The 27668-nt window shown below is 38.8% G+C and overlaps 1 protein-coding gene across 5 annotated transcripts; it reads left to right on the plus strand.

Moving 5' to 3' along the window:
• Positions 1 to 9464: 9464 nt before the first annotated feature.
• Positions 9465 to 26523, plus strand: LOC127633013 (GATA-binding factor 2-like). 5 transcript variants are annotated; one of them, XM_052111871.1, is made up of 6 exons: positions 9465 to 9748; positions 14578 to 15051; positions 16393 to 16964; positions 19047 to 19205; positions 22149 to 22274; positions 23039 to 26523. In XM_052111871.1, exons 2-6 carry the CDS (start codon positions 14826 to 14828, stop codon positions 23336 to 23338), a joined length of 1383 nt encoding a protein of 460 aa, XP_051967831.1. In that variant the 5' UTR covers positions 9465 to 9748; positions 14578 to 14825; the 3' UTR covers positions 23339 to 26523. The 5 variants fall into 5 exon arrangements, with proteins under 5 accessions (XP_051967831.1, XP_051967832.1, XP_051967833.1 ...); XM_052111872.1 differs by lacking the exon at positions 9465 to 9748 and adding an exon at positions 14177 to 14429; XM_052111873.1 differs by lacking the exon at positions 9465 to 9748 and adding an exon at positions 14177 to 14362 and having other exon boundaries at positions 16393 to 16965; positions 19060 to 19205.
• The last annotated feature ends 1145 nt before the right edge of the window (positions 26524 to 27668 follow it).

Here is a 27668-nt window from a genome sequence, read left to right on the forward strand (position 1 = left end):
AAACTTGGTACAAAGTAAATTTTCATGTTGAATAAAGTCAATTAATTTAAATTCTATTTTTGATTTAAACAAAAATATATAGATTTAATCAAAACAAAACTTCTCGTTTAAGAAATATGTATTAGAAATTATTTGTTTTCTCCAATCAAATATATAAAAGTTAAATAGAAATTATTAATTTTAAACAAACAAAAATATATGGATTTAATAAAACATGTTTCCCATCAAGGAACATTGCTTCCCATCAGGGAACATTGCTTAATATTTGATCTGATCCAAAATCTAATAAATAAAAAAGACAAATAATTTACATTGCATAAAGATTTTACTTATTTCCACACATCCACAATTTCAGTGCTCAAGTGTCATATTTTAACTTCAAGGGCTGGCAAATATTGACCTTGTAAAACAACAGCCTTTTCAAGAATTTCACTATCTCCAGCTAGTCCATGACCGAACCGAACCGTCCAAACCGCCCTTGCGGCGTAGGAGCTGGACGGTGGTTGGCGGACGAGTGCGCAGGCCCCCGACATTTTTGGGGGTCCGGCCGAAGACGCCCGCCGACCCCCTCCCCGTTGACCGCTCCCAGGCCCACCGCCCTGAAGTCCGAGGCCCCCGAAGCAGTTCTGCCTTCGTCCACCAAGTGGCGCCACTTGCCCCACGTCCCACCAACCCACTATTTGTCCAATAACCCACTATATTTACCAAACGTCCCGTGGACCCCCCACCCCCACCCACCCACTCCCTCCCAGGCCACGCCCCGTCCCACGAACCTACTATTTGTCCAATAACCCACTGTATTTACCAAACGTCCCGTGGACCCACCCCACCCCCACCCACCCACTCCCAGGCCACGCCCCGTCCCACCGAACCCACTGTTTGTCCAATAACCCACTATATATTTTTTAAGTTTTTCCGCCGTTCATTCAACATGCTGCAATTGGACGCGGTCCCACCGGCAATCTATTGAATGGGGATTCGGGTAGTTTATTTGATAGACATTTGAATTAAAGTTCCTGTCGTGATAAAAACTATTTTACCGCGACTCAGCAGGCCCCCCGGGTCCGTGAGGACCAAGCGCCGTCAAAAATTCCACTGTCCACGGGCCACTTATCAGCGTAGCGAGTTGGCGGACGAGCGTCCCTTTTCGACCTTTCAACCCCTGAACGAAGTCGTGGGTCCACCAAACTTTTCCGCCCGCACCAGGGGCTGTGGCGAGACGGAAAACGCCGCCCCGGTCGATAGGCCATTGCGAGCGTGTCCACGTAAACCACTATAGCAAATACATTCATTTAATGGGCGAGTGGGATTTTGACAGAAAGGTCCCAGGGGCCCCAAATTCAGCAAGCTGACCCCTGGGCCCTACCCGAGCGACATACTGGAAAGTGCCGGGCTCTTGAGCCGAAGGCAAAATTTTTCACTAACCCTAACCCTTTTTAATTTTTTTTTATCATTTATTTATAAACTTTTTCAAGGCATTAACAGAAAGCTTCATACAATTAAAGTTAGAATTTTCCCCCATTATAACCCTTCCCACCAAAATAATTAACCATACATTACATGTACAAGATAAGACAACAATAGAAGTAATAATCACAATAAAAAAATAAAATAAAAAAATAAAAATAAAAACCTAGACACATACATAGCCAATAATAAAATGTCTGACATATTCGTGGTCCGTACAATTATAAAACAAAACCACATTTGGTGATCATATTTAACATTGATCATTAACACTAACCCTAACCCTAACTTTTTCAGCCATGAAATTTGACCAGGTGTAACTGGAAAAGTAAGCCGAGTTGGGACTCCATACTCGGGGTGTGTGGGGACCACTAGGAGACCCCCTGTGCCCAGAGTATGGGGCCCCAACTCGACTCTGTTCCAGAGATATAACAGCTTGATTTTTAATATTTGACCAGGTGTAACTGGAAAGTAAGCCGAGTTGGGACTCCATACTCGGGGTGTGTGGGTACCACTAGGAGGCACCCGTGTGCCCAGAGTATGGGGCCCCAACTCGGATTGGTTCCAGAGATAGGCCAGCTTGAAATTTAAACTTGTGGGGATTTTGTGAAAAAAACTTTTTACGGTTTATCGAACAAAAAGTGGGTTCAGTCGGAAGGGGGCGATGCTTGGGAGTTGTAATTGGGGGAGGTCAACCTGACATTTAAAAACTATAGTTGGTTATTGGACAAATAGTGGTTCTGTATTACTCAGCCGCCACCAACTGGGCTGGAGTGTCTATTATTACGAGAATACTTTATGTGCGCAAAAACAAACAAAAACAACGACTTTATTCCACTATTCATTTCCTTCTCTCTGGGCCTCTAGTTGGTTCACGTAGTGTAACAGCGCCGCGCTTCTGTGTTGCGCGTCACCACGCATCACACATATGACCAGCATCAGCCATTAGTGAGTCTATGTGGTGACGCGCAACACAGAAGCGCGGCGCTGAAACACTACGTGAACTCACTCGAGGCCCAGAGAGAAGGAAATGAATAGTGGAATAAAGTCGTTGTTTTTCCGCACATAAAGTATTCTCGTCGCTGATAAACTAATGCAGAGCCACTGTAGTCACTCGGACTATTGTAACGATGCTTTAATAACTATTCTGGGCGGCGAGTTTGGGTCCCTCTGAAAGCCTATGGAGGAGTGAGACTGCCTTCAGATTTCATCAAAAATATCTTAATTTGTGATCCGAAGATGAACGAAAGACTTGCATGGTTGGAACAACATGAGGGTGAGTAATTACTGACAGAATTTTCATTTTTGGGTGAACTATCCCTTTAAATATATTTCTGATTTCAACAGTTCAAAAGGCATTTGTTCAACCACCTGTTCCTCTTGAGCAAGTTACTGTACATGCTTGACATGTTAATTAATATTTAAAATGTTAATAAACATTTAATAAAAATAAAAAAACTTTGTCTTTTTCCCCCAAAATGATACTGTGCCTACTTCAGAGGGCACTGTTCCCACCTCTTTTGGGGCCTACCTTCAAAATGCTTTATGTCAGCTGAGACCCTGTAGTTTCTTAGGAAACAATCAGAATAGTTGTGTGAAGTACTGGCACAGACTTACAGAGGCTAGAATATTGTTTTTCCTTTCTGCCGGATTACAAGCAACTCTGAACTGACCACATTTCAACCTTCTAGGTCACTTGATGATTTTAGAAGCATTTACATTACATTTGGCTGACACATTTTTTTAACCAATTCAATTCAACAGTTTAAGCTTTCTGAGCCCTAGCACCAGTCTTGTGAAGCCGTGTGGAAAAGTATATCAATATAGAATGAAAAATGAGTACTTTAGACCATTATTTGCCAAAGTATGCTCGTATGCGTTTGTAAAATCCCTTATGGAAAAACTCTCCATATGACTTTTGGTTACACAAAATGCATACTGACAATAAAAAAGCCTTGAAGCATAATCCTGGTGTCAAATGAAAGGTAATACTCTGAGGTTTCTTGTAGACTATTTGGATTGTATGTCAGAGGTTCTGATATAGAATGACTACACAAAATATGGAAAAAATGGAAGAATTACACAATAGTCTATATGTTTGCATTTTCTTTGTTGGTTCAATGGGTGTGAATAAGAATGGACTATACATCTGCAACTAATATTGGATAAAACATGAATTACATTTCTATGGATTCCTGTGAATATTTCAATACCCAATATGCTGCATCTCCTACTGCCAAGGAAACACTGCAGCTAGCAGGTAGGGAAGCAGCAAAGGTGGCGGAGGAGGGGTCCAATGATGGAACATTGTTCGTTAACCATTAATTCATATTTCACAAATTCAGTGAAATTAAATGAGTTTTTATGTTAAAAAAACAGCAGCTGAATGTAATTCTTACTGAAGGAATGTGTTCATTAACTTTATGGGCATGTCAATGTTGCTGAAATCCATTGTTAAATATACCAGTTTAAAATGTAAAACTTACATGCTGCTCTGTAAAGGTGGTTACAGTTTTAATGTATTTTTTACAGAATTGTTCTGGCAACCACATTTTTGGAGTGGAATCTACATACAAATTCAGCAAAAAAAATGGTTACACAATGAATATTTCACAGTGAAATAACGTAAATATCTTTTTTTTTTTTTGTGAAATCAAATGGGATTTTATGTTAAAAAAACAGTGGTTGAATGTAATTCTTACTGCAGGAATTTGTTCAATAACTTTATGGCCATGTCAATATTGCTGAAATCAATTGTTAAATATACCAGTTTAAAATGTAAAACTTACATGCTGCTCTGTAAAGGTGGTTACAGTTTTAATGTATTTTTTACAGAATTGTTCTGGCAACCACATTTTTGGAGTGGAATCTACATACAAATTCAGCAAAAAAAATGGTTACACAATGAATATTTCACAGTGAAATAACGTAAATATCTTTTTTTTTTTTTGTGAAATCAAATGGGATTTTATGTTAAAAAAACAGTGGTTGAATGTAATTCTTACTGCAGGAATTTGTTCAATAACTTTATGGCCATGTCAATATTGCTGAAATCAATTGTTAAATATACCAGTTTAAAATGTAAAACTTACATGCTGCTCTGTAAAGGTGATTACAGTTTTAATGTATTTTTTACAGAATTGTTTGGCAACCAAAGTTGCCAGCATTATTCCGTAAAAAATACGGAATTTTTTTTACAGTGTAGCCTAAGACTTTTCCGGTTAGGTTTAGATAAGGGGTTTGGGTAAGGGCATAATATTAACAAGCCTGTCCTTAGCCTTATGAGTGAAACTTGTGCTTCAGCATTAAACTTCCAGGCATTTGCACGTGATGACATCATACAAATATATATATACAAATGAACTCCCACGAAATCATACGAAATAGCAAACTTGTACAATATGTACTAATTTCCATGAGACTGGGTTGTATAATATTATAAAAACACTTACATTAATTCTTCTGATAAAACGTGTGTATTAGTTGAGCTGTAAAGTTGTTTAAACGTCTTTTAGGGTTCATGCATTACGTTGTCATGGCAATGAAGTTGTAAAATTGGACACAACTTTACACAGAAAAGCAAGTTAGCAATTTTATCACACTGAAATAATGTTAACACACATAATGCTTACTCTTGTTTGGCTATACTTTTGAAACAATGAGTGTTTTGACGTTAATGGTTTGTCCCCATTGTCTTCTATTTGAAGTGCCTCACTGCAACCAAGATTTAGGTTTTCTTTAAAGAAAAGAAAGGTTAAGTCTAAATTAACCGTTAATCAACATTATGCCACAAATACTGTCGATTGAGCTTAATTTATATCAAACCTGGAATGTGCATTAGTCTATTGATCTTTGTATGGCTGATTAAAAATACATTTGCATTGTAGCCTGCGGAAAATCAGAAAAGTAAATGTAACGTGAAGACACTTTCAGTAGGCTATTATAGCAAGTGCCAAGTGTTTTCAGCTGCACGTCTTTCCTTTAATTGATGGACTATTGATTTGATTTCCCATAAGAAAGATGAGCAGAAAAAGGTAGGTAACGAGAGGCCTACTGCTGATATTAACTGGATAAAGAAGACAAACAAGTGTTTGGATGAAACGAGCTAATTTCACAACTAATTCAACACGTTACTGATCTAATGACAAGACAGAATAATCACACAGATATCCATCAACAGTAGAGCTACAATATGAATGAGAATGGCTGCATTGATATGTTAAGCGTGTGTACCCATGGACCGTCCAATAAACTCGCACAAAACCCAGCTAATATTGGCCAGAACACGTTAAATGTGTAAATATTTCTCCTTCGGGTAGCCTATCTGTCTCTATCACCCCATGCGATCTTCCCTCTCAAATGATGCATTAGATGCATTGAATGTATTTGTTGTGGCGGTTTGAAAAGGTAACGATAATCTGGGAGAGAGAGATAAGGAACACCAATTTATTCAGCGCCACTTTGGACCCTGTTTCCAGCCTCGCTTGGTCCTGACACCTCCAGCAGTAAGCTGATAACGATTAGGCCATTTATTATCTTCACAAAGAACAAAGATTGCCTCACGCCGATGAAATATTACCCCCGGTAATAATCGGAAGGAGAGGGCCCTGGCATCTGATGCATAGGCCTACATATATAAATAATAACGTTAGAGCCCTTTTCAAAAAAAGCAATACAAATGATGAGAATAATATAAGACAAAATCGGGAAAAAAAACTGTTCAAAATGGAAACAACTAGGCCTACTATAATAACAGCATGCCTGTTTTTAAAATATAAACCGGCTAATCATCATCATCATCATCATAATATAGGCCTACTAAACTTTAATCCTTTCCATTGTTATGATGCTGTCCAAAACAAATTAGCCTATGTCATATAGAAACCAGTCCTCGTGTACTGTCCTATTTATACAAATATTTTTTTCTGACATAAAAATGAATAGTTTTTACATTTTGCACTTCTATGATTTAGGTAGTATACAAAACTAAATGAGGCATAATAACTTGCAGCCTAAACTAGTTTTTTGAGGATGAATTAAATCGCGTTCAACACAGTGAGAACTCAGAGTCCCGGAAAACCGCGTCTTTGATGGACAACGTGAAATGGAAATGTCACCGTGTCTGCCACAGTGGGCACTGCTGGAAAGAAGCAGAAGAGCTTTGCAGCCGCCTTTATTAGTTTAAAGTGTGTGCGCGCGCGTGCGCGCGTGTGTGTGTATTTTTTCCTTTCTTTTTTTTAATGCGCTGGAGATGCAAGCTCGCGACTGATAAGCCCTTATCATGCACTCATCATGAGAGAGCATCTTCTGTTAGTTGGATTGAAAAGCTCCTGTAAACCCAACACCTACTAGCCTACTAAAACGCCTTAACGTAACAAAAGAAGCATTATTAAGACCTACATTTTACATTACACTTTCAGATTCAAAATAATTATTATTCTTATTTTATTAATAATAATAATACTATAACATTGTATCGCATTATATTCGCCTATTATTAGCATTATATTTAACATCATTTTTACTTTATGATATATAGTCTTTCCCCCTGTTTTCCATTTATTAACTGTTTATTTGAACGGTACCTTTATATATTTTAGGTGTTTAGGCCTAGAAGCGCCCTCATCCTCACTGATCATCACTTCTTTATAGTGATTCTTCAGTGAAAACTTTAGATAAATGGGACCATCAGTAATTTTTGTCTCGACACAAAAGTTGAGGTGGGCAATGACTAACAGTTTGTAGCAGTGTATAGAAACGTATGGCATGGCACACAATGGCATGAATATCTGAAATCTATTTCAACCCAGATTAGCTAGACGAAGTAAAGATGAGGAAGGCTGCAAAGTTCCTTACAATTCTTTTGTCAGGATTAATTTAATAAAATGTGATTATACTACTACGACAATAGATGCTGGCTCAACCATATCTTGACAGATATGCTCATTTGAATGATAACTGATGCACGTAAATAGCAACTAATAAACATTCGAAACGATTCATTATTCTTGTTCAGAGAGAAAGTAAGCACTTGCCGGAAATCCAGTCAGTAGCCAAATACTTCTTTCTTTTAATCTGTTGTTCTGATCATATTGATAAGTACAGGACAAAGGGAAAAACAAGGATTTTGTATCATTTTGATTTTTGTCATAGGCTAATCCCTGGCCAAACTAGACCCGTTATTTCAGAACTCTGGTGTCAACCAACCGCAGTATAGGCCTATAGTGTCATTGACTGATTTGAATCCTTCACCGATCCTGATCTCTTGCATGAAAACAAAACAATAGCTTGCATTGGACATTGTTATTTTGATCATTCTATATAATGAAATTAATTCTGTCAGAGTTCACTCCTCTCGCGCTGTCTTTGTGCGCGTGCACTCTTGGGGGAACCCGGGCGCGAGAGGCTGGAACTGCACCTGCCCTTCCTGAGCCGCTGCACGCGAGCCCACGGTGTCGTGCCAGAGATTTACTTAGGCTTTGCATGTTTTAAAAGTTGGTGTTATGTGCGAGAGAGTTAAAACTGGGTGTGTTGGGGGAGGCAGGGTCCACCGCAACATCACAACATATTATATAAGATCGAGAATAGAATTCATAAAGATGGAAAATCAGTGATTAAATATGGAGGGGCAAACCACAATTCTGATTCACTGTTACAGTCTTTAACCATCTAGTGGACTGGCCTTTTTGTTATTATTCATGGCAATCAAACAACCTTCCAATCTAATAAAAAAGAAGAGGAAGAAGCAGAAGCAGAAGAATTTTATAATGTTTTGCTTTGGGGAAGGTCACTTTAAGAGTAGCGGTTAAGGGCGTTTTCTATGAGCGATTTGACGAAGGTTCGTTATTTTTTTACGTGCGTTTCTTATAACTGCTAACATGAACTGCGCTTTAAGTGCTACAAATGTGAAGTGCTGAAATGTGACCATATTCTGCTGCTGTCATTGCAACTTAGGCTATTATGCATTATATTTGTTGCTTCACTTTAAAATCGTTTTTAAATGACCTCGCTGGAAATATAAAAAAATATATTTATTTTACACAATCATTGCTTCTTTCATCAGATTTGCATTTTAATGTTTTAAAATTATTATTATTATTATTATTATTATTATTATTATTATTAATTGCTCTGTGGGTCGAAATTAAAAGTTCTTGGAGCAGTAAAGACAGTGTGTATGGTCCTGTGTTATCAGCATGCGCAAAATAAGGAGACGCGGAAGCTGCGCTTTAGGGACATTCACCAATCAAATTGAGATCTGCTCTTTACTCCCAAAAGTGATAACGATTACAACAATGCTACACAATATATGCGGTACTACACAACGCGTGGTGGGGGCGAGAGAGCCCTTAGGTGTCAGAGGAGACGAGGATAGGCCTACTGTATGGACGATTTTCATGCAGAACAACAAATTATTGACTTTTTTTCTTCTCTCTCTGATTGTAATTTTTACAGTTCTCTGCAAAAATCATGCCACCACTTTGTTGTTCCCAACTAGTCCACAAATAACTTTTATTTGTTTACTTAATAATTGATCTGTTCATCCAATATTGACTAACCATTTTATGCATTATTATTATTATTAGCCTTTTCGGTGAATAAATCAATCAAATAAAACGTATGTGTACTGATATTAAATGAGCTGTAAATGAGTGTAGCTTTAGGTGTTTAAATTGTATCAAGTGTAATTTTGCGTTTGTCCTGCAGGTGTCTGCATAAGTCTATGTGCTTACGATGTTCTTAATGCTGTACGATTACTCCAGAGCACTCGTTAAACAACGAGCATTTTCAAGTACTACTTAAATTACGATGTTTTGGGGAAACGGGCCGCTAAACTAAGATGAATCGTAAAATGGTTTCTACGATCTACTTAGATTTAGGCTACGATGTTTTTGGGAAACGAGGCCCAGATTGGCTGACGCACGGCTATGTTGCAGCAGCCGACTTTGTGCCTTAAGTGCCTTGAGGGGAGGGGGTAGAGCAAGTCAACATAGAGTACGAGGTGTCAGACACTACACCACATTGCAAGTCACTGAGGACAGATCATCAGCAAAAGCTTTCTGGAAAGGGCGCTGACTGTCTGGGAAGTTTGGCATTCCCAGCTACATGAGCGGATTTTGAGAGGAGGCGACGACTGTGCCTGAGGCTTCAGTGCTTTGCAAAGCACAACGAATCACCTCTACTCTTCCCTGTAAGACGGTGTGCCACAACGGAATTGGCCCGAGGACACTTTTCTTTTTGGTGAAAATGACAGGAGGAGAGAGCCTAATCATAAACACTGGTAAGATGCGTTTTGTGTAGAATATCATTCGACACAGTGAGCGCAAAGTCGAGTAATACGGACAGATTATTCACGCATTTTACCGGAGGTATTTATAAAGATGACTGTCAGCCCAGAACGGAATGATTAAAATGGTTAATTCGGCTCATTCTTATTTCTATTGAAATAGGAGCGTTTTTTCTTTATTTTTTCACTGCCGATGCAAATGGTTAGAACTCAGTATAATAAAATTAAAGGAAATAAAAAAAGGCTTTTGCTTTAACGAAACGGTAAGCTTATTAAAAATGAAAATAACAGCAATAATAATAATTATTATTATTGTCGTTATATTATAAAAATTATTATATTTTAATATATTATATTCATATAATAATAACAATCATAATACTAATAGTAAATGCTAAACGTTTTACTATTATTATTATTATGAGATAACAGTTTATTTATTTGTTTGTTGTTGATGATGATGACGTCGACGACGATGATGATGATGATTTTGTTGTTAATTCATCGTTATGTCATGTTAAAATGTAATTATGTATAATTTATAGACTGTAAAAATGAACACAAGACAAATATTGTTACACGTTTTTCATGTATCTATTCTCAAAAATCTTAATATTTTAACAGATGTAAAGATTTAAACACTAGGGTAACTTTTGTCGCCCATTTATTTACTTATTTTAAATACATGAAAATATGTTTAAAAATACGAGGAAATGCGTAAATATATCGAATCTAATATTGTAAAATAAAATGCAATGCCATGTATAGCATAATAATGAAATTTGTTATGAAACGCAACTCTACTCACTGTATAAAATAATGGGTGCTACGACTTACAATAGTAGAATGAAAATTAATGGAATTAGGCCTTTGTGTTGATGTGACTTTAATACTTCAACAGATCTAACAAGCGGAAGAACACAGCCTACATTACGAAAACAACAATAGCCTAATTTTCCACCAAAAGTTTATTATAAATGTTAAAAATAATGAGGCGTGTTGAGGAATGAACTTTCTCTGGAATACCCCAAGGACTGTCTGCATTAGCCCACCTGTATTTATTTAAATCATTGACTCAAAGAGCTGTCAGCCACAAAAGGAGGGCGGGCGCGCTGTCATCACCCATCAGATTTATGACTGCCGCTGTGCTACAGGATCATTTTCCGACTAAACTAACGGCATCACTCAGATCAAGACTTTTCCACCCAATAAAGCGCATGTAAAACATATAGCACATTACAACAAACAGTAAGCTGGTGATGCACTGATGGGACATTGCTTCAAAATAATGTTTTGTATTATTGCTTTAAATGTAAAGAGGATGAGACGCTCTGCCTCATGTCCCCGTTACCCATGCTTCAGCAGAGGACAGGAGCCTTGTGACTTTGCCTGTGCTTGTGTCTGCCCCCGAGTGCCCTGTCACAATCTAATTACCCGTGAGTAAAGGACAATACCGCTTCAGCTGGTCTGTCATTCCGCCTATATACCAGTGCCTGCTTATCTTCACAAACCCTTCTGCGCCGCTCTCTGCCCCCTCCTGCCCTCTTTTAACCCCACGGAGAATGATAAATGCGCGGTGAGAGAACGAACGGGCAAGCCCATTTCACGGCACCTGTTAATTAAGGGAATGATTGCCTCCTTTTCGCGGAACTTGTTTTCAGCGATTTGACCAAGCTTTCAACATTATTATTTTTTTGTCGCAATTAAATCTAAGCGAAGTAATGTAGCATGACAAACGTGATGTCACTGGCGTCGTCACAGTCACACATGGTTACAACACAACTTGTGTTACATAAGGCCTATTTTGATATCATATCCATACACAGCCATTTATAAGCGCGCACAATTAAAGAGGAATGTGGTTCATCATGACCATTTGGGTTTGGACGCACCCCTAAAGTAACACTCCCAATCAAAAATGTTGAGTCCCAGAGGACAGTCCCTTTTGTTCCAGCATTGAGACCAACTGGATTACCACAGGTATTTAGTTCAGGTATTCTCTAAGGAATATTTAACCCTTAGGTGAGCTGAACCAAGGGCCGTCATTATAGCATTAGGGTTGGTTGTGATGCGCTTGACCAGAGCAGCCAGTCAGAGAAACACACAATAGGAAACATGCCTAATGTCATCTCAAATATCACTTCATTCTTCTGTAGCTTTCAGTCTCTTATAAAAAAAAATATGATTATGTGAACGGCCATATTTAGAGGCTACATGCATATATTTATACTCATTTCCGAATAATGTAATACCGTGCCTACTTTGATATGTTTGTAAAATGCATTGCACAGCAAAACTAAGCGTCATATTGTCATGTACGTTTTAACTGTACGTTTTAATTTGTTGACCACAGGCCGTCATGGCTCTCTGTGCTATGTTGGGCCCCTGGCCAGACTCCAGTGTGTTTAAAATGCGTTTATGAATCTGATATTGCCACAAAACGCAATACGCACCTCTCTAATGAAAATACACAACGTTTTGGCCAACTTGTAGCCTTTTAGCCTCAGTAGCATTCCAGTGGTAAACATCTTTGCAAAGTATCTCTCTCTCTATCTCTCCCTCTCTCTCTCTTTTAATACTGAAATTCAGTGAAGTCAAGTCACGGCGTCAGAGTGGCGGCCGGTAGGAGCTCTGAGCTCGCGCTCCAATTATTTCCTGTCAGTCATTATTGCTTCAGAGTAGGGCAGGCTCACCAAAATCCTCCTGTTTTAAAGAAAAAACATTATAATAGAGTGCACCATTGTTTTGAAGCATAGGTAAAATGTAGTTTAAAAAAAATACATTCTCAATTGTCAACTCTATTAAACCTGCCATAGTGCCTTCTCAAGAGAGGGTGATAAACGAGCCGGAGAATGGTCAAGTTTATCCTGTGTTTTACATAAAAGTGATCTCTTTGATTGACCCGACTACAAGCTAGTTGAATGAATAATTAATACACACAAAGCGTCACTACAAGCAGTTTGAGACCGCAGAGCTAAAGGTAACAAGCAGCTTTATCCACTCGGGCCAAATGCAAGAAGAATCCGAGATATTCAAGGGCGTAAAACACATAACAAATATCATTAAAATAATGTCTCATAAATAAGACTTTTAACATTTGTATTTTTAAAAGCATAATTTAGGAACAGTGTAGCCTAGGCCTATTGTATTATTTTTCGTTGCATGACTATAGCTTAGTAGGGGTGAATTCGGGTAAAATTCGAATTTGGAGATTACAGTCTTTAGGCCTATATTCATCACAATGCTATTCCCAATTGATCAGACAAAAATAATTGAAAAACTGATTTTTATTATTATTATTTTGACGAAACAAACAAATGTATTTAATTCACGGGTTAAAGCTGCAACAGTTTAGTAAACCCTGTATGTAAATGAGTTGTTCAGCTGACCAAACCTGAATCCACAGCAATCTAAATGTTTATCAAGCTAATTGGCGACGTTCTGTCTTTCTGCCTGCGGTGGGCACGTCTACTGCTTGTTTTGCCACGAGATAATTACAAGCAATAATCAACGAAGCTACCCTAATGGCCACCAGTTGGCTCTATATGGACCTGCCCATGCGACCTGTAGGCACCACCGAGAGACGGGCCCGCTATTAATATGCAAAGTGAAGTTTGATCGCTTGAAACAGCATACAAAGACAATGTTTTCACAAGAAGAATGCGGTGACAACTAATTTAAAACAATTAGACGCACGAGAACAAAAGCCCCCAATTTAGAGACCATAAAAAATACTCCTCCCCAGTTTATGCCTGAGGTGCTAGGAATTGTGTTTGTTTGCATTATATACTATATATTGCATTTCACACTGGACTGTTACAGGTTTTGTTGTTTTAAGCAATCGTTAATTGGTCACGCAACAGGTCCTTCTTTTGTGGACACCAATCACACAAATAAATCCCCTACAAAATCAGATGATCATCCGTAATAAATCACGTATTCATCACTACAGTGAAAATTTAATGTTTTTATTTGTTCATTTCCGTCAACACATAAAGAGTGGAGTGCCTATTAGTTATCATTATTAGGCCTAAGCTTAACTATTATTATAAAAACACAAATCTCTTGAATCATTTTTGTTCAGACGAGCTTTAACAGTATTAGGCCTAATTTCAGGCTCTTCTGTGCTGTTTGTCTTGGTGTAAAAATGCCACATTATCAGACCTCATCAACGTGAGGCTCTAAGAAATGTAAAGGGTCTCAATTGCTCCGTTGAACGATGAGTCTCTCAGCTCTCTGGATGTGGAGCACTCGATAGTAGCAGTGGCAGATTGAAAAGCATGATGTCCGAGCCAATGGCGGTAAACGCGATCTACTATTGGTTAAGAGAGCGATCACTACCAGCCCGTGACTCCGCCCATGTTCGTAAGATATGGAATCTACAGGCGCCAGTTCCGACAGTACACAGGCACAATTCATTAATGAAACCTCGCCGCTTCAGACAACCGCAGTTTTTTAGGGAGAGCTTTAACAATCGGCCTGTAGACAGTGTAAGCAGTGCCGAATTACGAATGTCAACAGACATCTTGCGGATTAACATTCTTTGAAAAGGACTAACACGGGATAAAACAAACAGTGGATTGGAGTGCTGAAATGCTGCTTTGCTCCGTAAGTACGCGTCGATTGTTGTTTTAAATTGCGTCGGGTTCAGCAGGTAATGCAGTTAAGTTCACAGGTTAGAGACTTTATTTTGGCGAGATTATTATTTTCAACGAATTTATTTGATGTTTTCACGCTATGATTCTTTTGATCTGTCCAAAGCTGTCTCTTGTACTGTACTTAAAATTAAACCCCAAACTAATTCATTTGTGATTATTTTACAGGTGTTCCTGAGGATTGTTGAAAGAAAAGAAGAAGGACCTCTGTGCAGAAAGTGAATAGGGCATCACCAACATAAGCACATTTATGTATTTATTTTAATTTTAATTTTATTTTTTGCAGTAGGCTAACTACAAATATTTTGACCTATACTGGGCCATATCGGTCTTTCGGGCTCTATTTAGTGTCCAATAGGTTTTTAATAGGCATCTAGCCAACTTTTCGAACTTTTCGAAGCACGGATCCTTTAGACATGGAGGTTGCGGCCGATCAGTCTCGATGGATGGCCCATCATCATGCGGTACTCAACGGCCAGCACCCCGAGTCTCATCACCACGGGCTTACACACAATTACATAGAGCCGATGGCGCCTCTTCTGCCCCCGGATGAGGTGGATGTGTTCTTGAATCACTTGGACTCGCAGGGCAACCCCTACTACCCCAACTCTCGGGCCAGAGTCTCTTACGGACAAGCGCACGGTAGGGGCTATTATCAGATTTACTCTCATATGAAAAACATGTTTTTTTAATGGCAAAATGTGCAGTGTAACGCCACATATCTCATGTAGCCTATACATTTCAGGATATAATATAGGCTATTGCAGTATGTTTTGGTCACACTTTACATTACAGTTCATGTTACTGTTTATTTATTTATTTACAAGGTGATATTAATAAATTGTATATTTAAGTATTTGTTTAGCTGATTGTAATAGGCCCAGTAGGCTACTGTTATTGTTATTAGGCTACTACAGTATTCCAATAAATTAGTCTATTGGTAAATACAATTTGCATGAACGCTAATGTAAAATGCGAGAGGTTGTTTGCATCTCTTGCGTTCCCAAAGAGGATTTGGACAAGTAAAGCAACTTGGGCATGTGACTCCGTTTTCGGTCAGTTGTCTATTATTTGTGTTTCGGTAGTAGGCTAGTAGGCTACTCACTGTATAAAATAAAGTAGGCTAGTAGGCTAGGTTGTGATGTGTGTTAAATCGAAAGACTTCGGTGTTTTTTACTCATTACCCATGGATGAGACGTCTTGGTTATTTTACAAAAATAAAAAATAAAATACAAAAATAAATACAAAATGTTGCACATTGTAAATATACGCTTATAAAGATTTATTTTAATGTTGTGTGCTAAACTAGCTATGGGATGACAAAAATGTGTACAGAAATGTTAGATAGGCTATCATATTTCAGTACTGCGTATTGAACAGCCATCTCCACGAGGTATGTGTTGAAATGTAAAGATAAGAAGAAAGAGAAAATGTCCAGCGAATGACTTGATGAGGAAAGGGAAGTTCTTGTCAGAGAGAGAGAGAGAGAGAGAGAGAGAGAGAGAGAGAGAGAGAGGGGGATCAAGGCACTTCCCGGATGCCAAATCAAAAAGAAAAATTCCTGATGAACTTCTTACTTCAAGTGTCTATAATTTGCGCGAAGAACACCCTGTAGCGAGAATGCTTTTTTAGTTAACAATCTTTAAAGTTATTAGGTCGAGACGAAAATAAATAAATAAAAATAAGCGCTCGCTATCTAATGAAACAAAAACTGGACTGAAGTGCGAATCGGCATTGTTTTATCAGAGAGTTGCACGATTTATATTTTGGATGCTTATATTTGATCTCAATGTCGAGTTTGTATTTTTCGGGTAGGCCTACCGAGTCAACAGGTGAGAGTCAGACGCATTCTTGTTTTGAAATGTTGTATTGGCTTGTGCTTCAGCTAAAATAGTTGACATCTCGAAGCAAATAGGCTACAATGTGCTCGTCATTTTCATTTCGAATTGGGCTTTATGTTTATTTATGTTCTCTATTTCTCAGCACGTCTCACGGGAAGTCAGGTCTGCCGACCACACCTCATACACAGTCCCGGGATTCCCTGGCTGGACAGCGGCAAGGCAGCGCTCTCCGCCGCTCACCACAACGCCTGGGCGGTCAGTCACTTCAGCAAGCCCGGCCTACACCACGCCAGCGCCGTTTACCCGTGCAGCAGCAGCTCCAGCACCGCTCCCGTCTCCTCCCTCACATCCGTAACCCACTCCAGCCCGCATCCACTCTACAATTTCCCCCCAACCCCTCCAAAAGACGTTTCACCGGACCCCGGTCCTTCTTCCCCGACCTCCACCATTACAAGAATGGACGAAAAGGAGTCCATTAAGTACCATGTGTCAATAACTGATGGGATGAAAATTGAGGGATGCAGTCCTCTTCGGGGAAGCCTCGCTATGAGCGCACAGACACCGTCCACGCATCATCCCATCCCAACCTACCCGACATACTCTCTCCCCACTCCTCACGAGTACGGCGGCGGTCTGTTTCACCCGGGTACTCTGCTTAGTGGATCCGCGTCCGGTTTCACACCTAAATGTAAAAGCAAGACGCGATCGTGCTCAGGTGAGTTTCATTAGTTCTGACGCACTTACTTCACAAGTTAACAGGTCAATTTAGAGACACTCACACTGGGTTAAGAGAGCCTTTTTTAACGCAGCCATGCATGTCAGTTTTATGTACATCTAATATTTAAATTTTAAATGTACAAAATGAATTGTGAGGATATGGGTGATTTTTTTAAATGGTATAATGTTTAGAAATGATTTTGCCAAATACAAAGACATTCCCAGTTCATTACAGGTTCAGTCCCCTTCAATAGGCCTATATATAGCCTAAATGTTTTTGTTTGTTTTTTCACGATTATGATCGATTATAAGCACTAGATAATGCTTTCAAATATCTGTGGTTGTGATGAAAATTACCTGATAATATATATATATATATATATATATATATATATATATATCAGGTCATACATATATATTTATACATAAATATATATGTTAATACTGTATTAATTAATACAGGTACAAATGTCTTTATCCACAAAGATTCGATTTTATTTCTGCTTCTTGGGCTTTTAAGATGAATGATTTCATTTGTTGGCGGGGCAGCTATTTGCTTCACGCCATGATTTCCTTTAAATGTAGCATTTACTGATTTTAAAACGTTGAGGAGTCACGACGCGCTGGCTCCAGTCATATCCTGTATACATTCGGCTGAACAAATCACTACACCACCACCCCCGCCCTCCCATGACCCCAAAACAAACAAAACACTGGCGGGACAAGCCTTCACAGGCGACGGGACCCTGCTGTTTTGTGCACGACCTCGGCATGGCTCACGAAGAACTATTATTTTTGATAACATTATTATTGATAACACTTTACATTACAGAGTCCATCTTACACATATTAAGAATACATACAATATAAAAGGTACTCCAAAAATAGCTACATGAATAGACAATGTTCTGCAAATTGGGGCCTTATTGTTATATTTTTTTTGCCTAAATTTTTGGACTAAATTTGGCAATATGTATCTATATTTGTGGAAATCATTGGTCAGAAGGACGGGGGAAAGAATCTGTGTGCAATCATATTACAAGATAAATGCACATTATGTGTTAGAGAACGGAACAGTTCTGAAGGCATCACGATGTAAGCTAACAGCAAATTATTTGTGGAGTGATCTAAACAATCCAGCCAATCTTACATGACTGGGAATCTGTGAGCTTGTGACAAATGATTTTACTGACACAAGTGACATTTTCATCCAAAATAAAATTTAAATTTCAAAATAAAAATTATTTGAATATAACTCCATACTATTAAATTATACACTCTTAATTTAGGGTAACCTCTATTAAATGAACTCATTAATGCCACACCTTCAGTATGTCGCAGGGCCATTTTCACATAACACTCACAGCACCAAGTTTCATTGCATTCAGAACATCAACGATATCTCTACCCACACCAACCCTGAACGAGAAAAGAAGCTAAAAATGAATGAATCACAACACATTGCATACACTTCAAAAGAACGTCCATTGTCAAGGGCGGATTCTTTTCTCCGGTCAGGGTGGGACAGCGACTCTCTCACGTTATAATGTGAATAATAGAAAGATACTCTGGGGAGAAAGAAAGAAGAGCTTGTGAATTAAAGTACCAGACCCTTTCCAGCAGGTTAGGATGCTTTACTGGTATGACACCTGAAAATAGGACGCCAAGCTTGGATGCCAAGTGTTGTTGATAAACAAGGATTGTAGGATTGTACAACTCGCAGTTACCTTAAATTCTTAATCACTCTTAAACATATGTTGTAGTCAAATAGGTTAATGTTTGGTGTTAAGTGACAACAAGGTGTATGCTTTCTATAATAGATAAGTGAAAAGGTTGTTTTGTACGTTTGAAACATGTTATTTCATTCAGAAAGACATGTGCATGTGCAAATTCCAAAATAAATGATGCATTATGTAATGCTGTTTTTGGCGTCCAGCATAGATGAGAAATTCCAATGACATGGAAGTGAAAGTCAAGTTAGTTTACTTACTGTGACTCTTCATGACCCTCTGTTACTGTATTGTAAATGGAGTGTGAACCTTTTAATTATATAAATGTCCCTTTGCTTTCCCTCCACTTGAATTCTGCACAGAGGGGCGTGAGTGTGTGAACTGCGGAGCCACCTCCACCCCGCTGTGGCGGCGGGACGGAACGGGCCACTACCTCTGCAACGCGTGCGGCTTGTATCACAAGATGAACGGCCAGAACAGACCCCTTATCAAGCCCAAGCGCAGACTGGTGAGTAGATGGATCTCAATAATTCCTTCAAGTCCACGCACACATGAGAAAGAGGACTAAATGGGAGCACAGTGCAGCAGAGAGCCTGAGAACAATTCCCGGAAAGTTATATTTTCCTTATAATCTTCCTGGAATTGTTTGTCACCCTCACCCCCTGGTGATCCCCTACTCTGCCTGTTACAATACTGCTACTATTGCTATTGTTACTGATATCATTATTGCTTCTAGTTCAGATACTGTCACTGATACCAATGCCCACGCCGATACAATTATCACCACTCCACATTGAGTGAAAAGCAGCATGCTTACCGACCTGTTGTCTCACCACTGCATGAGCACATCAGTTTATTAGCTGTTTGATCTGGCCGTAGGCCTAGTTTTTCTGGGGGCGCTTAGAAAACCACATGTCATTGGTTTTGTTTTTGCAGAGCTTGCGTATGATTCTGGTTGCATTGTAGACTCACGGTCAACGTTTGTTTCTCTCATTTCATCTCCATTGGATAAGATATTTAAAAGCAGATCTGTGCTTGTTTCATTTTTCCTTGATTATTTGTTTTATATTGGCAACTTTTTGAATTGAGATGATTGACAGAAAACTAGTTTAAAGTTTTTGTTTTGGTGTTTTGCCCATAGAGAGATCACAAAGAAAGATGTGTGAAAAGTCAAACTTGATTACTTTGGTTAATATTGTGCAATTGTCTTTATTGGCCTTGGACAGCTTCACTGTCAAAGAAGGCTCCTCTATGCGTTTATTAAAATATAAACCTGTCACATTGTTGTCCCAAGGCGAGAGTAATTAATTTTATCTAAAAGAGGTGACGATTTTTCCAATAGGGGCCTATAGAGATTCTATGAAAACAGCTGTCTTTTCAAAGAATATTTTCCCAGACTGTAGCAACATGTTTCCTTTCCTCACATAATCTTATTTTTATGATTATCTTTTATCGGGTGAAACTCTATATATCTACCTCTGTCTCCTTTACTCTGTTATAAAGTCATTTTTCTCAGTCTTTCAAAATGTGACGTAATATTTTCATAGAGATTAGTTTGGAGACACAACAAGCTGTATAATTGAGTGAGGCTGTCTTTTTCTATCAGCCATGTGCCATAATTTAATTTTCACTTGGCTAAGTGACCATCAGAGTGTAAATATGTGTGTCTCAGAGGGAATCCTATTTTCGCTGTTGTAAAGGAGACACTTGCATTGCACGCGAACAACGAGTCTTAGCCTATACAGAATTACAAATACAGAGTGACATATTTATAATGAAATTAAAAGATGGATTATTAGACTGTAATTCCAATTATGATGATTATTATCTTTATTATTTTAGTAGGTGCAACAAAGCTGCTCCAACATTTCATTTTTTCCCCTTTATTTTTATTTTCTGTAGTGAATTTTATTTTTCTTTCTTTCTTTCTTTCTTTCTTTCTTTCTTTCTTTCTTTCTTTCTTTCTTTCTTTCTTTCTTTCTTTCTTTCTTTCTTTCTTTCTTTCTTTCTTTTGTTCTCATGTTCTCATGATGTAAAAAGGCCATATAGTTTTCCATGGAGTCAGTGTGCTGGCCCATGCTTTTACATTTTGGGCTGAAGTGTTTTCAGAGCGCTGTTCAAAGGCCATCCAGTTGTTTCCTATCCGGATATCTGCCCGGGCCCGATAAGGAAGCCAGGCTCCCGGGTGTTTCCGTCTTCAACAAACCCGTCTGAATTTTCTCTGGCCCCGGCAGGCCCAAATGACATCTACTGTAAAACGATTATCAGAGCACTCTGTGTGAAGGGGCTGGGGCAGGGATTGGAAAATAAATGGATTTATACTCTTTGCTTTCTTGTTTGTCGTGCTCGAGTGGCACTGAGTTGGAGTATCAGAATGTGCGTTTTTGTTGTTGTCTGAGTGTTGTGTTTAATTTGACTACTGCCAGCGTTTTTCAGAGCCACGATTTCGAAAAATCTGTATATGAATAATTATGTAAATCGTTAATGAACACAACCTGCGTAAGGCCTATGTGTCGGGCTGTGGGGAAATTGCGTTATATGCCTATAAATGTTTCTCATTATGTGTGAAAAATTGATCTGTAATGGACAAAAAGCGAATAGAGGATTGATGACCCGGCTTTGCGGTTGCCCCATGCACTAAAGCGTTTGATCCCCGGCATCAAGCCGCATTTCGAAACGTTATAAATTAATGGTCTGTCTAATACATTTTAAAAAAAATATGATAGAATTTATTAGATGCAGATCAGAAACAACGAATAGGTTTGGGCACAGTTTTTCTTCTTCTAATCAAAGCACAAATTGTACAATTTAATTTACCGCGTTTAAACGCACAGAGTCTATTAAATTAGCCCAAACACGGAGGCGACTCCCTTAAAGACATTTCATATGTTCAGGACACATTGCTTTAATGCTATTTGGGGATAGTTTTGAAGTGCTGTCTAGTGTAGAGTACACTTTGCAAGAGTGAGTCATAGCCTAATATTCGTTACCCCATCAGATTCTTATCAGTGAATAGGATGGCTTAGCCTACATTTACTCCAAAGCAAAGCCCAATATAACCCGTGTTTTATAGTAGGCCTGCAGTGTGGAGAACAAGAACCTATCAATTAAGGTTATACAGTCCATCCGGCAATAATATTCAAGAAAAAGAAACCAGAAATATCCAATAAAAGCCATTACTACCCACGATCAGAGGCCGGCTAAAATAAAACAGCGGCCTCAGCAATACGTTATGATAAAAACAGGCCCACTAAAGCTCATTAATTGTTATTTTTATTATTAACAATCAGAATAAAAAACAAATCTTCCTCCAAATAATATAGGCCTAGGTTTATTGGAAACACGTTGCAACTAGGCTACTTCAACTACGTTTGAAATACCACTAGAAACATCGTTGATGTTTTAATTGGGAACACGGCATTAATATTTAGTGTTTTTGTCTTTTATACAGTCTGCTGCAAGACGAGCTGGCACCTGCTGCGCGAACTGCCAGACAACCACGACCACTCTGTGGCGGCGCAACGGGAACGGTGACCCGGTGTGCAACGCCTGCGGGCTCTACTACAAACTCCACAACGTAAGTATTAAGAGCCGCAAACACTGAAAGTGACAGCAAAGTGGTCAAGTGGGCGGACAGCTTGTATCGATTTAAGAGAGGGAAGAGTGAGCCCGGGGACGCAAAGCGGCATTCCCTCAAGCAGAGTCCGTTGACCGTTTTTCTTTTTAGATTAATCCAGCTTTGTTTCAATTGAGGGCGTTATTCCCCGGAGGGACGGCAGGGCGGGTCTGCCATTCAAGATACGGCGTCAGTTATATCAATTCGGAGTTGTCTGAAACTAGCCTTTTAAATGTTAAGCTTGGCTGCAATCTCTTTTCTAGACGAATAAATACATTTCACATTAATGAAACGAGCGGAACAAAGAAGAAATGAGAAACGGAATTTCGAGACAGCTGAGCTGGTGATTTTTTCCCTTTTTTTTCTGGGTCTAATTTTCGTGTGGAATGAATATATACATGTGCACTCATGACCTAAAATGGAGATCTATGTTTATATATATATATATATATATATATATATATATATATATATATATATATATATATATATATATATGACCTAAATGGAGATATATATATATGTTATTATTATTATTAATATATAGGCTTTGTCAAATTGTTTCTGAAAAATGAGGAAAGAGCATTTTTGAGGTAATGTATTTGCCCACTTTGGCAAGCAAAGGAACAATGTTGCAACCTCTCTCACAAATATTTCAGCTGCTGATGTAAAATCACCTCTAGTTGTCATCATTGTTAACCTATCATATCCCCCTTTCCCTGTAGGTCAACAGGCCACTGACCATGAAAAAAGAGGGCATCCAAACACGCAACCGTAAGATGTCCAGCAAATCCAAGAGGGGTAAGCGATCCGGCGAGGGTTTCGAAGAGCTCTCCAAGTGCATGCAAGACAAGACCTCTCCATTTGGCAGTGCCAGTGCTCTGGCAAGCCACATGCCACATATGGGCCACCTGCCACCTTTCAGCCATTCCGGACACATGCTGCCCACACCGACTCCCATTCACCCAACATTCAGTCACCCTCACCATTCCACCCGCTCCCCTGCCTGGGCCGAACCTCACTGAAGTCCCACGTTCTCACAGCATCCCCTCTACAGAGGCCTTACATTAGCTTCTCCATATCAAACATCTCCATGCACCCCCTCTCCTCCCGTCAAGAAATCTTTCACAGGCGAGGGATGCGAAGGGGTTTGCATTGGGTTAGTTCCTGGTTGGACACTTCTGAGAAAGGTGTCATCATATCAACGACCATGTCAACTTGTATAGAGGTCGGTTTGTCGCATTTAAAAGCATCTCTTCTTCTAACTGCTCACTAGATGCTGAGGATGCTCACAGATGGAGAGAGAGAGAGAGAGAGAGAGAGAGAGAGAGAGAGCTTTGTTTACTTTTAGCTTCTCGATACGTTTTACTGAGTCACTTTGGTACTGTTCTGAAAGAGAAGATGTGTCTTTGCAGAATCACTGTGTGGCAATTGCATTGAGGACAGTCACTTCTGAACATTGGCTCTCTACGAGGACTCACTCTCACTCTCTGCATACACGAAGAGTCAAAGAGAGAGATTGACAGAAAAGAGAGACCATTAACTTTATCCCCCTAACATGCTGGAATACACCCCCTTGGGCATGACTCCCTCTGAATGGACTCTATGGATACGACATAAAAACAAACAAATGTTTATAAAGGTTAATTGTTATTATCGTTATTGTTATAATTGTTATTATGATAATTTATTTTCACTCTTTATCTCTTTTTTCACTTTCCTCAGAACGCATTGTTATATTATAAATATTATTTGATTGTTATTGATGAATAAATAACACTGACCTATCCTAGCCAAGGCAGTGTTGCTGAGCTGTACATTTTTATCATTTTCCATTACACAAATAAAGTAAATGAAGTTTTAATACTTTATATTTTCCCCTTTATGTTTTTGTGTACTTCCTTGCTAATGTCATGTGAATGCATATTTGTATTATCAGTAGCTATTCACTTAAACAGAGACGTTTCTGTGGTTACAGACCAGTTTCATCATATATGTTTCCAACTCCAGGGCATCATGTTTCCCTGCAGTCACTGTACTTTAATATGAGAAACACACACAAATGCCAAAACATGCACGAGGCCAAACACAAACACACCCAAGCACTCAGATACGCTGCTGTTCCATATACTAAGTGTCAAAAAGAATTTCATCTAGACATTGTTGAGCTGTTAAATGTAAGCAATATCAGATGCACACGCTAAGTGCCCAAAGGGTAGTATGAATGGGATTGCTCCCATTGCTACAACTGCAGCTGGTGAAGAAGTAGACTTCTGTAGCATATAAGCCCCTGGGGTGCTTCGATCTGACCCAGACAACGGGCTCCAAACATTGGTTGAGTAGGGGGTTCCAACTTCAAATAAATAATAGCATACACAGGGACATACACTGTGCAGTATATCGTTAGATATTGTCCTTGCGTCCTCCTTTTCATCTGACCTACTCAACCTCCTTCTTTTTGCTTGTCCTTCTGGAGCCAAAGAAAAGGCAAGTAAAAGGACAGTGGAGTTTTTTGGTGGGAGAAAGAAATAGAGAGAAAAAATAGAGAGGGAGAGGAGGAAGGAAAGGCAATCAATCCAGTCCATGAACAAACACGTGGGGGGCAGTTTGGAGCCTTCTCCCACAGATGTGCTTGCAGCTGAGGGTTGCAGGAAACAGCTCTTAACCCAGTCTCATTTTCAAGCTATTTAACCCAATCGAGTGACTGAGGAAACCATCAGCCTAGCCAGCAGTTAATGAGAGAGACCTAACAACAGTGCAGCCCATGCTGAGGAGGGCCGAGTTCAGGTCAACAATGACTCATGCACAAGTGCAGATGCCCATCCCCCATCCAAACAATTACACACCCCTATTCTATTCTATTCTATTCACTTAAAGTTTTTATTGTAATGTCTAAATTGACCCTATTGACTTTATTACTAAACATTTCTAACATTACTCCAATTAATTTTTGTTTTTGTTCTGCCCTAAACAGTGGCCTAAAGGTTTTTTGACTGTCCAGTCAAATTAATCAATTATCAAACCACCAGTCACAGGACAGATCATAGTTATAGTTACAGTATATGGTTTTGACCAAATTTGTAATTACTGATTTTCGGTTAATTACTTTATTTTTTGGCTGACATCACCAAGCCCTCTTACTGGTGTAACTTACCAACTGGCTTCATTCTGGTTTGTAATGCCCATCTTTTACAATCCAATCACCCCCCTCCCCCCAGGTTACCATTGCTCATCCTTACAAGCTTTGCAGAACTTCCCATAGGAGAGAATGGGAGATTTCTGTAAACTGCACGTTGTGAAGGAAATTGTTAAATTACACAGTAATGTGAATGAAAACTGTGAAGACTGAATCAGAATTGAGGCAAATGTTGAGCACAATCGCTTTAAAAGAGAAAAGAGACATTTGATAGCAATTACACACCTGATAACATTAGTGTAAATGTTCAACTTCATTTTGACACTAAGCCTCCTTCTATATCGGACTATCTATCATAAGATAGTTAAAATTGTGTAAGCCTACTTGTTTCAAAGGCCTGTTAAAGAAACTTTAATAAAACTGTATAGGCTGATCAGATGACAAGAAAATCTGTAATTGGTTTAAACTGTAAAAATCATAATTGGAGCATCCCTAGTCCTCTCTACAATTTTCATCAGAATAACAGTGGTAAATAACAAAACAAAAAGGCTATTTATTTAGAAACCTGACAAAAACAATTTGAGGAGTGAACAGATGATCACTCATAAGTCTTTAATTAAAACTGAAATATTGTGTACAGAACAAAAAGCCTCACTGATGCTAGATCTGTGTAGTAATAGTCCATGACTGTAACTGTTCAGCTGCATTCCTGCTGTGTGCTTGCCAGTTATAGATGCCACTGGGCTTTTCTTTTTCTGTGTGTGGAGGTATTTGTGTGTGTGTTGTTCTCTTTGGCCAGGCTCCCAGTACATTTAACGTCCAACGGACTCAAAAAGGGCCCTCCTGAGGGAACGAGCTGTCTTCCCCAAAATAATAATGGGATCAGTCTGCGTCAGAGAGATGGGAGAGGGAAAAAGAGATGCTTTATTCAATGTGGAGGTTTAGGCACCGTGACATGCTCGCGTGGTTCCGCGTGTGTCCTTGTCCTTTCCATCCTTGTGTGTTTGTATATGGTGTAAGGGGTCTGTTCTTATGTGTGCTTACTAAATACTGAACAAACATTTTTTGTCAACTCATCACATTGTATGTATTCAGTTATCATCTTGGAAATAAATGTTTTATTTATTTGTATTGTTTTTTCCATTTTCAATTCAGTTCAATTCAATGTCTTAAAGGGATATTTCAAAGGGATAGTTCACCCAAAATTGAAAATTATCTCATCATTTACTCAACCTCATGCCATTCCAGATGTGTATAACTTTCTTTCATGTGCAGAACACAAATTAAGATTTTTAAAAGGATATTTCATCTCTGTAGGTCCTCACAATGGAAGTTCCAAAATTTTGAAGCTCCAAAATCCACATTACTGGAGCAAAAAAGTAATCCATGTGACTCCAGTGTTTAAATCCAAGTGTTCTGATATGATATGACAGTGTGTGGGTGAGAAACAGTTCAATATTTAAGTAAAATTTTGTTATCATAAATTCTTCTTTCTGCCCAGTAGGTGGCGATATGCATTAAGACTGTGATTCACCAAAAACAGAAGCCAAAGAATGGGAACGTGAAACTGAAGTGGAGACTGACTGAGCAGGGAGGAGAATTTATAGTAAAAAAAGCATTTTTTTTGTATAGCGCTTTTCACAACACACATTTCAAAGTGAAAAAGTACTTGAAAATGTACATGTATCTCACCCACACCTATCATGTCGCTTCTCAATTAATTGATTTAACCACTGTGTCACCTGGAGTACTTTTATAATGCACTTCAAAATTTGGCACCCATTAATTTGCATTGTATGGACCAACAGAGCTGAGATATTCTTCTAAAAATCTTCGTTTAATTTCAGCAGATGAAAGAAAGTCATACACACCTGGGATGGCATTAGGGTGAGTAAATTATGAGAATTTTGGGTTAACTATTCCTTTAACATTTAGCAGTCCAATCATCGAATGAGTGAAAAACAAGATGATAAAAATTGTAATTGCAGATGTAGTAACTTCTGTTGTATTCATCACACTAGACATAGAAGGTCAAGGCTCTGTTGTACAGTATACTGGCAATTTTGACAAATGTAGTAATAGTAGGAGTATTCTATGCATACAGAAGATTTGCATAATAAGCAAAAGTATACATACTGTATAATATACTGCAGAAATATCAGAATAGAATGTTATTATGCTATTCCGAAATTAGCCTAGTGCCTTTGAAAATCTATGGC

Source organism: Xyrauchen texanus, chromosome 39 (assembly GCF_025860055.1).
Source record: "Xyrauchen texanus isolate HMW12.3.18 chromosome 39, RBS_HiC_50CHRs, whole genome shotgun sequence".
In the NCBI taxonomy this organism is placed as follows: Eukaryota; Metazoa; Chordata; class Actinopteri; order Cypriniformes; family Catostomidae; genus Xyrauchen; species Xyrauchen texanus.